The following is an 11,226-nucleotide window of genomic DNA, read 5'->3' as shown; positions in this document are numbered from 1 at the left end:
TACCTACCTACCTACCTACCTACCTATCTATCCATCTACCGACCTATCATTTGTATGTATTCATTCATTCATTCATTCATTCATTCATTTATATTTTCTAAGGGACCAGGAATGAGGAAAATCCAATATGTTCTCTTTATTTAGCGAGAAAAATTAGGACTTTCCTTTTTGACTGATTACTTCAGTCTTATTTATTGCTCCAGGGATACAGCTCAATAAATTCACAGCACTAGATAACTATGAAGAAGTTTTTTTAGGAACTGAAAAGTGTTTCAAGTTTCCAGAAATACAGCCCCTTATATGTAATGGCATTCGAGCTCCTTAATCTGCTTCTAAGTGTTAATGGCTAAATCTGCTCCAGTATGTTGTAAAGAGAATATAGATGTCAGGAACCGAAGTCTTTCTTCCATTACTTGGACTCATTCTTCTTCTGGGAAGAATTGGTAATGAGTCTTGTTATATATATTTTTCCTTTCTTTTTCTCAGCTGTGAGGGATTTAGAACTTTCACTCCCTCGTGGGTCCCTATGTCATAGCATTGTGTTTCAGCTGATCAGGTGATCTCAAGTAAAAGACACTATCTAATTGTGTTAGGATTTTTATTTAGGGGAAAGCAGTAGACTCATTAATGATAAATAACTATTATTGTCAAGTGTTTTTTTTTTTTGTGTGTGTGTGTGTAATTTCATCTTAACTTATTTTATAGTTAGCTCTAACATTTTAACCCAATATGCCTTCTCTATTTTATTTAAATTTTTTAGTTACAGTTTTCCTTTCCCAAAAAACCTCTATATTTTCACAAGACTGATAGGGTTGTTTTAACAGTGAGAACCTGAAAACAATTTAAATATTTATAATGGGGGTTTTAAAGCACATTTTGTTATCTTCATAAAATAGAATATTTTGTAGTCATTAAAAATAATATAGGTCTATATTTATTGATAGGAAATAATGTTTATGACATAATGAGAGATAAAAGTTACAACAGTATACATTGTATGATGCCACATATAAAAATTTTATTTGTAAATCTACATCATATAGATAGATGTCAAGAAGATTTCCCCCCAAATGTTAATTATGATGAGCTTTAAGTGGTGGGATTTTGGGAAATTTTACTGTGCGTTTTTATTACAATGACCATATATTTTTAAGAAAATAATTAAGCTTAAAAAATGCTATGGTTTGATTACTTGTTAAAGGGAAAAAAGCGTTTGTTTATATATTCTTTATTTTTATATCTTCTAGATTTCAAAACATCTTCTCATTTACGAGAAGGAAAGTTTAGCTATTGTTTAATACTTTGGGGTTGTTTTTCTTTTTTGAAAATAACATATTAGTATTTTGTGACATATATGCTAAAATTAATGCAGGAACTATTGACAAGACATTATTGATCCCACTGGACATATTTTTAACTGACCCCACAGGACTTTTATTTTATTTTTAAAGGTATAGAGTTATTTGGCCCAGCTTAAATAGAGTTCTCAGAATAGATGCTGAGGGGCCTATTAAATTATTTATTCAGGTACCTCTGTTATTTTATAATTAGTAAAACAATTTAGCTTTAAATAAAATAGTAATTACTATTTTCCTTAGATTAAAACATTTCCATTAGTCATTATGTTTATTCCAAATGAAGTAGTATAAAAATATCTGTCAAGTAAATGCCATTGATTAGAAAATGGGTTTTAGTTTGGGATTCAGGGTTCAATGAAAACAGCAATAAGATCTAAGAAAAATTTCTAGCCTTTCCAAAAGTCTGATGAAAATACATTGATTGCAATAAGGCTGCACCAGCAACAGAAAGACCTGGTGTTCTGGCTTTGGCAGGCAATGTTATTGTCTGTACGTGGTACTGTTGTCTGTCCCTGTATTGGGCACACAGTAGTTGTTTAATGTTGTTGAGTGACACGCTGGTCAGAATACTTGATTTAGTCACGTTAATGTTGAGTGATTTAAAGAAAAGGGAAGATCGTTTTTTAGACAGAATGATTTCAGAACATGAGGACAAATGTAATAAAAATAAAACTGGTGGTGAAAAATTTGGGAACCCTAATATTGGTAATATAAATTTAGTTGTTTTGGATAATTACCATTTGTTTCTTGACTCTAAATCTGAATTAATTTCTTTTGGCAGGGTATTTTAAGTCTCGAATATTGTGTGGGAATTATTGGTGGCAAACCAAAACAGTCATATTACTTTGCTGGATTTCAAGGTTGGTGATTTAGTAAAGTATATTTCTTCATTGTTTTCTTTTGAAAGTCAGTAAGTTAATATCAGATCCTCTGGAAGCAGGATGATTAACAGAGCAAAATGAGTACCTTATAAATTCATCAGTCCTACCATAGCCACTCATTTGTCATTTGGTCCACAACATAATTGGATTCTGCAAAATGTATGTTTAATTTCTGTTATTGCATAAACAAGGCATAATTTATTGGTTTCACTAAACTTCAGAAGACATTGCTTTCACATTCTGGCAGTTGCTATTTACATATTTACTTTTTACCAGGGTTAGTGGTGCTAGTTGATGATAAAATGACAAGCAATATGTTCTTCCTGTCAGGATAAAGTAGTGCGATACATTTTTCATGTGCAAACTGTAGAATATAATTGTGTGTTTGTGAAAGTAATTTTATCACCAAAAATTAAATGACAATCTCATCACTTTATAAAAATTCTGCTTATACAAGCATATTTGATTATGCAAAAGTTAATCTGTCCTGTGCAAACCTATGTTTCAGTCAATGAATATCAGTCTGGCAAGCTGTTACTCCCAGGTTTTTTTCAGCTATTCTACATAGAAATTGGATTGTAAGCAGTGTAATAATAAGGTGTTTTTTGAATTACTTGTCTTCTGTTTTGTCCTTGTAGATGACAGTTTGATTTACATGGATCCTCATTACTGCCAGTCTTTTGTAGATGTCAGCATAAAGGATTTCCCTCTTGAGGTACTATGGATTAAGAGCTGTTTTCTTACTATATGAAGCAAACTCTAATTATTTAGAGATGTACTAGGCAGCTAAGCTTTTATGGTATTACAATTACAGCTTAATAATACATATTTTACTGACTTATAAAACCATAACCCACACCATAGTCAAAGGTTAAATAATTTCTTACTGAATTTTAATTTATGATATACCTTTGTTTCCATTTATCTTTGTCTCTAACTTGTTAGACACCCTAGCCCTGCCACAATAATTGAGCAAGCCTCCAAGTGACTGTAAATATACAGCAGAACAGTACTGAAGCATAAAAATGTTAGGCATGTTTAAAACAAAGAAAGAAAAAAAAGGGGGAAAAAGGAAAAGAAGATGGTGGAGTAGGGTGAGAATGACAAGGTGACTTAAGGAGACTACCTGATAAATTATTTTGCTGAAGTCTAATAATTAAATCTTAGCCTCTAGTTTTCAAGAGCTTAGTTGGGCTTCTAATTTTTGTTTTAGGTTTGATTTTGCAACAACTTTTTTCTCTTTATGTCGGTCATTTTGTGATCCAGCACTTGAATTCAGAAAATCTGAGAGTGCATAAGTGAGACATGTATTTATACATTGTTTTGGATATATTTTTTCCCCCAGTTGATGCTTGTACAGACTTTTAAAATAATTTGAATCATTTGAGTGGCATGGATCACTAATTCCAAGGCTCCACAAGTGACAAATGTGGTTTAGTACTTCGTTTTATTTTATTTTATTTTTTTAAAAAATATATTTTATTGATTTTTTACAAAGAGGAAGGGAGAGAGATAGAGAGTTAGAAACATCGATGAGAGAGAAACATCGATTAGCTGCCTCCTGCACATCTCCCACTGGGGATGTGCCCGCAACCCAGGTACATGCCCTTGACCGGAATCGAACCCGGGACCTTTCAGTCCGCAGTCCGATGCTCTAATCCACTGAGCCAAACCGGTTTCGTTTTAGTAATAGCTTGCTAGCTAATGGTAATACCTAAAGATATTTAAGGAGAAGATTAAGAAAACCGATCAACTGCAAGACCTTTAACTTTCAGTGATCAAAAAGACACATTATAAAACATTCTAGCATCCTTTGTAAACTGTTACCTCAACTGAAGTACAAGCCTCTTGAGGCCAGGTTTGCTTTCTGCTTTCTCCCTTCATAGTATATTGTATGTAAACCTTAATAAATATTCCTCGTGGATGAATTGATACTGGGGGAGGCACTAGAGAATTGTGCTATGTAAAGCACGTAATTCTTTCCGCTGCATTGTGGTCTTGTGACACTGAGGGGATGCTTAATTGTGGGTTCCCATGGTCAATGGTTAGTTCAGGGAAGAGTTTCAACTGTTGGGATGAGTGAGTGTGTGTGTGTGTGTGTGTGTGTGTATTTAATTAGTTAAGATTTCCTAAACCAGAGACTATAGCTTCATGTTATATTTTTGGAATGACCAGTTCTAACTCTTATAAGTACCAAACTCTTATTCTATTAATATTTTATTAATAAGGTAAGAAAAACCATATTAGTACAAATGTTAGTCTGTTTTAATTCCTGGGCCCTCAATTTCAAGTTTCAGGTTTTAGGTTCATACAGTGGTGACTAGTTTAATCTATCCTAGTAAGTTCAGAGAATACTGGCATTAAGGCTATTAGAATGATGTGTATGATTAGATAGGTGGATGAGTGAATTAATCACTCATGTACTCTTTATGAATTACACATGTGAACTGCAACTGGTAGGAGGTGCTTTTTAGTAAGTGTATTCTCTAGTTAACTAAGGAAGCTTCATATACATTACCAAAATAGCATAGTTATACATAAAAGCATTTGTTTCATTATTGTTTGTATGTTTAGGTAATAGAATCCACTATTCCAAATAATAAGCCTAGAACAGTGCCTGGCATTTAGTAGATGCCTAATAACTATTTGTTGAAGCAATGAATAAATATTGTTTTAAAAAATATTAAATAGCCCTAACCGGTTTGGCTCAGTGGATAGAGCGTCGGCCTGCGGACTGAAGGATCCCATGTTCGATTCCAGTCAAGGGCATGTACCTTGGTCGCGGGCACATCCCCAGTAGGGGGTGTACTAGAGGCAGCTGATCGATGTTTCTCTCTCATCGATGTTTCTAACTCTCTATCCCTCTCCCTTCCTCTCTGTAAAAAATCAATAAAATATATTTAAAAAATTAAATAAACGAGAATTGACTCACCCTGGACAGTTTTTTCAGAAACATTTTTCATTGTCACAGAATTGTATCAGGTGAACACTCCCTAAAATGTGTGTGCTACTCTTACCAATTGTCAGAATTTTAAAAATTAAAAAAAGAATAAGTGCATAGTTCAAAGAATTATCATAAAATAAACATAGCCTTGCAATACGACTTGGGAAGATATTTTAAAATCTAACTTGTTCTGCAATAAACAGAAATGATTCTGAATTATAAATTAATAGTGATTTGACTTCAGAATCCTCTTGGGTGAACAAAAGAATATAATTTTACATTTAAGTGATGTAAAATGCCTCACTGTAATATGAGTCCTGGTACTCATATAGTAACACCCTATAGCAGTTTCAGTGATCAGAGATTTATCAGTGTTTTGTGGATAATTAGTTTTTGACAGATGTCAAAACAGCCATGAATAACAGTTTAGTGTTATTATCTATGATGATTGAAGCAATATTGTGAAATAGCACTAAGTCTATTCTGGTTTAATCTTATTGATTCTTACATAAAAACTTTAATTGCCCTAGCCAGTTTGGCTTAATGGATAGAGTGTTGGCCTGCAGACAGGGTCTTGGATTCGATTCTGGTCAAGGGCACGTACCTTGGTTTTAGGCTCCTCCCCAGCCCAGGCCCTGGTCAGGGCTGGTGCAGGAGACAACCAATCTATGTATTTCTCTCATATCGATGTTTCTATCTCTTTCCCTCTCTTCCACTCTCCCTAAAAATCAATGGAAAAATATCCTCGGGTGAGGATGAACAAAAACAAAAACCAAACAACAAAAACTTTAATCAAAGCATTAATATAATGTAGGACGCTATTGTATATGAGTTAAAAAATACTTTTTTTGAGCTTTGGACAAACTTTGGTCTTTCTTCTTTATTCCCAAGTAGCAATAAACAAACAAACCAACCTTGATTATTATTGCATTTGACAGGAGCTGGGCAAATGACTATTTTTAGATACCTTGTATGTAGAGTAACTTTTTGTAAACATGACCTAGAACTTTCTGTGCCTTATATATCAATATAATCCTGTATATTGTTAACTAACAAGCTTTTACTTAGCTCTTCAGTGCCTTTCTAGATCTGTTTTTAATGTCTCCTTATAAATAAAACACATGAAACAATGTTAGAAGAAGTCCAACTAAGACAATACTTGTGTTGACTAGTACCTTGGGGGTTCCAGTTTAGCTAGATTGGATCTCACTGTATCAGTTAAGTGTTAGATAAGCATTGGGTAAAAGGCATAGTTTGGTCTGTATTTACTGCCATGATGTTGTATTTGAATCTTATATATGATTGAACTATTCATAAGGGGAAAAAAGCAGCTTAAGTAGATGCAAATGAAGGGGGAAAGAATAAGGGGATTTTGATTGATTTACCGGGAACATAAGCAAATATGAAAGCCTGTATTTCCCCACATTTTGGGAGATGGTTTCAAGGTAAAATCCCTTAGTTTTAGGCATTAAATGTAGGGAAATTTTAATTTTATGAGTTCAGATTCAGCATAGATTGTTTCTTAATTGAGCTTATCCTTTAAATAAAAAATATAAAATATACAACAAAGAATTTCCACCCCTGTGTCCCGTCTGCCCAGTTTTCTTCCTCTCACTTCAGCATGGTAATTTTTATATGTCTTATACAATTTATTTATGCACATACAAATAACTATGAATATATATTTTTGTGGCCTTCCTTTTGTTCAGAAACATCTTTTTAAATATATACAACAACTAAAAGGAGTTGGTGGCATCAGTGATTTTTAAGAACAAGAGCATTTAAGCAGTTTAAAAAAAAGTTTTTTTTTAAACCATGTACCAGAATGTGGTGAAGAAAAAGATTAGAATGATTAGCTTTATATTCTAGCCCTTTCCTACTTTTGTATTCTCCACTGATAGCCCCATCCCATTAGTGAGGGTAGAGAGGCTAGAGCAGCCTCCCCAGCCCACTGACATCTGTGGCGCAGTGACCACTCAGAAAAGTGAATTAAAGGGACAGGAGGACTGGTAAGAAGGAGGCAAGGACCATAATAGAACAGTTTTCACCTGTGCCTTTTATGGGACTAAACAAGAACTTAAGTCAAGTAGAAGAGTGGGTTGGAAGAATGTACAATTATGTACTAATTGTGTCAATTGCTAAAACTCTTAAGTTGACCTCTTTTCATATCACCGTGGAACATTTTTAAAAATTAAATTTATTGGCGTGACATTGGTTAATAAGATCATATAGGTTTCAAATGTACAATTCTAGGATACAGCATGTGTATATTGCATTGCGTGCCCACCACTATGGAACATTCACGAGTCTATGTATTTGTTGAAAAAGTCTTGATATCCTTATTCAAAGGTTTATAAACATTAAAAAACTCTAACAAAACAGGTTTAATTGCACTTCAATAGAAATGGCCAACTTGATTCTAAACCTTGTATTAGCTTCTATCATTTTCAGTGGCACATTTTTCTTCCCTTTCACAATTGTTAGAAATGCATACCACTTTGACACACTTTCTTTCTTTTGCTGAATGGCACTAATGTCACATAAGGTGGAGATTTGGTGAATTGAATATACACAGTGTTGGCTCATATTTTACAGCTTTGGAGAGTAGGAAGGACTCTTTGCATTGGATAGACTAAAACACCGTTTGAGAAGCATATTTAAGTTTTGAGAAAAGCCAGATAGCAAATTTTAAATTAGTAATATTCTTGTATGTACGAAGTCCATCAAATAAAAGTAAATTAATCCTAAAGAATTTTTAAAATTACAGACATTCCACTGCCCTTCTCCAAAAAAGATGTCATTTCGAAAGATGGATCCTAGCTGTACAATAGGATTCTACTGTCGAAACGTTCAGGACTTCAAACGAGCTTCTGAAGAAATCACTAAGGTATTTTTATTTAAAATATTATAATAGCTTTTGTAAATGACCTAATTTTTATTTGAGATAGTCTGTGAAAAGACAAAAATCTGTAAATTATGACACTTTTGTAAAATTGCCTCTCAAATGTTAATGTTATTAGGAATATTGAACTAGAAAATAAAACTTTGGGCATCCCTAGCCTTTGATACTGGTGAAACCTAGTGAACAGTAGAAAGTATTGATTGCTCCACTAGGTGGCACTGTTGAAGTAAAAATCCCTTTGCAAATGGATTAGGTTGTCTGTGCAAGCAATTAGGTTATATTTTATTTGAAGAGGATTTTAAAAGGGCAATACCTTAGGGGGTAGAAAAAAATTAATGAAGTATTTGATCAAGCCAAATTGTGCATTATTTCTTGTTAGTCCAAGTGCTTCTTTGGTTTTTTTAAAAAGAGAAATGGTATTTTTGGATTTCTCCGAACTGCTTTATCAAATGAGCTGTGTTGTTACCTTCCAATAAGCTTGTCTAATCTGATCTATTCGACTTATAGGATCTTTGCAATAGGTTTATTTAACTCCTTCTCATTACCTTTAAACTTCTGCATTTTTCTGGTCCTTGAGTACAGTACTGCTAACATTAATAGAGCCTCATGGATTGTCTATATTTAGTACTTGGGGAAATAAAAATGCTTACTTATTGGGGAAATAAGCATAACTGTTTATTACTATCAATAGCTATAGCTTATCAGTTTATGGGTAAGTAATACTAGAATCACTTTTGGGAATTCTTAACTTGAGCTCAGATAAAGTAATACCTTATTACTGCTTGACTTACAGTTAATTTTTTTAGGAAAATAGACATAGTGGGTTGAGATTTTATTTTTATCCTGTAAAAATAAAATGAAAACATTAAATAAAAGGTTTCATGTAAGTTAGGTTTACTTTACTTGACCTGCCATGTAAAAGAGGAAATCTAACAAAACCATGACAGAAAAATGAATGAGGAGAGAAAATGAGATATGTGAGAACCTCTTCTTATTCTTCATTTCTCATAGTTGTCGCCTTTTTACTCTCCGTTTTCAACCTGGAAGGCCAAGTGAACTTAACAAAATATGTATTCTACATTTTCCCCTCTTTTATTACTTGAAATTTGTAATATTTGTGTATTTTAGTTTGACAATTCTCTATATTTATGAAGTATTGTATATGTGCTAAAATATACAAATTCAGATGATATTATAATACAGATTGATACTAATGAACATAATCCATTAAAAAGTTCCATTTTCTTAATTTTTTTTCTACCCAGGTTAAAACAAGTCAGTTTAGAATAATAAAGCAAACCAAATTATTATTACTAAGTTGAAAAACGAGATTCACAAATGGGTTTCATGTTGATATTTTCTCATTAAAAATAGATGGTTTTGTGGTTTTATACTGATAGTTATTAGGATTTTTACATTGGAAAAATACTTAGAAATAATTTCTCTTAATGCATCAGAGTAATGTACAATATTGAGGCAAAGAAAAAACATTGAAATATTCAGAAGTACTGAGAATTTTGCTAGTCATTTAACTTTGCTTTAATAATAGTATTATTCTTAAGTTAATAGCTTTTTGTAGCAGTATCAAAAACTCACTTTGTCAATTAATAATTTGATTATTTACTTTTGATTGGAAGGTTATAAGTTAAGTAGTTTTCCTTTTCTTCCTAAAAATTGATTTTGGCATTTTTAGTAAAAAAGCTGTTTTTTTCTCTTTAAAAATAAAAACAACCTAAAATTATTTTTTCTAGATAGGATGTATTTTGAGTCTAAACTATCATGTTGAATTTGTAGTGCTATATAAATGAAGATTCTAAGGCTTTAACTACATGATTTAAAAAATGTTATAGAAATTATTAAATTAATTCTATGTTTAGAGAGTTCAGTTCAGCAAGTGTCTGAGTAACTATTACATTGAAAGCATAAAATGACCACGACATAATTCCTGCTTTTGAACAGGTATAAGGCTTCTGCCCTAAAGTAGCATTTATAGTTCAGGAGGGGGAATAGACATATGTTACATTGAATATTGTAAGCGTCCATACAGAAATAGAAATAAATGGATAGGGAAGAAAGGGTGTTGAATTGAGAGGGATGTCTCATTCAACTCAAAGTTCTTTATTGTGATGGTGATATTTAATTTGGAACCTGAAAGTTCAGGCTTAATTTCTGTTGGCTTAGGGAGAAGGTAGGGTTGATAAGGATGTGAAACATTGGAAATTCCCACAGACTACTTGGTATGATCACTTAGGAGAACATTTGACAATTCTGGCAAACCTAAAAATATGTATACCGTTAGACACAGAAACTCCACTCTAACGTATCTAGTGTACCTAATATAATCCTAACTAAAGTGTTCCAAATGCACAAAGTGTTCCTATTTTTCTTTAGGGCTATTTGTTTCAAGCAGAGGAAATAACAAGAGGAAAGGTATTGGAAAAGGAAATTGTAGAGCTTGTCACGGGAATGGCAAATAGTCTAATTGGTAGGTGCCAAGGATACCTATAGGGCAGGACTGTCTTCTGGCTGCCTGAATCTGTATGGGTGTGGCCTGGGAGATTTCTCCATTTCTAACAAGTCTTCCGCATAATCTTGCACATCAAATCCAAGGGCCACTGGTGTAAGACAGTGCAACCCCAAGTGTGATACTTGATTATTTTAGGTGGCACTGGAACAAATATTTTAACACTAGGATAAATATTTTAATACTTATGTATTTATTTATATTCATATTAGAAAAATATAACCAGAATATCAAACATGTGATTTCCTATTTATTATTGATTTTAGAATGCTATTTAAGTTTGAAATGATGGAAAGAGAAATCTTAATGATAATAGAGATGGGATATACAACAAAAATAAAGGTATACAAATGTCCAAGTCTGTACTTGGCAAATATGTTGATTTTATTAATTTCAAGCATACAGAGATACAGAGAATAGCATAATAATACCCATGTGCTACCACTGAGCTTAAGAAAAAAAAAATTACACGTATAATTGGAATGTGTTATCCATCCCCAATCTTATTCATGGCCTTTCTTCACAGTAGTAACAGCTATCCTAAATTTTATTTACTTGTACCTTATGTAACCATAAACAGCATAACTTATTTGAGATATTATGAAACTTTTCATTAA

General features: G+C 32.7%; 1 protein-coding gene across 11 annotated transcripts in view; it reads left to right on the top strand.

Annotated features, from left to right (window-relative positions):
* The window catches only part of ATG4C (autophagy related 4C, cysteine peptidase), a 93,959-nt gene that overhangs the window by 63,124 nt on the left and 19,609 nt on the right, over window positions 1-11,226 (top strand). For all 11 annotated transcript variants that reach the window (XR_001364397.1, XM_014549274.1, XM_014549270.1 and 8 more), the window contains 3 exons: window positions 2,140-2,218; window positions 2,878-2,954; window positions 7,951-8,070. Coding sequence is in view for 10 of the 11 variants with exons in the window: in XM_014549274.1 (XP_014404760.1) it covers window positions 2,140-2,218; window positions 2,878-2,954; window positions 7,951-8,070 (276 nt within the window). In the remaining variant the exon portion in view is untranslated. The remainder of the gene's footprint in view (window positions 1-2,139; window positions 2,219-2,877; window positions 2,955-7,950; window positions 8,071-11,226) is intronic.

This window comes from Myotis brandtii, unplaced genomic scaffold, assembly GCF_000412655.1.
Source record: "Myotis brandtii unplaced genomic scaffold, ASM41265v1 scaffold540, whole genome shotgun sequence".
In the NCBI taxonomy this organism is placed as follows: Eukaryota; Metazoa; Chordata; class Mammalia; order Chiroptera; family Vespertilionidae; genus Myotis; species Myotis brandtii.
Note: the sequence above shows the minus strand (reverse complement) of the source record. Positions and strands in the feature narration are given on the sequence as shown.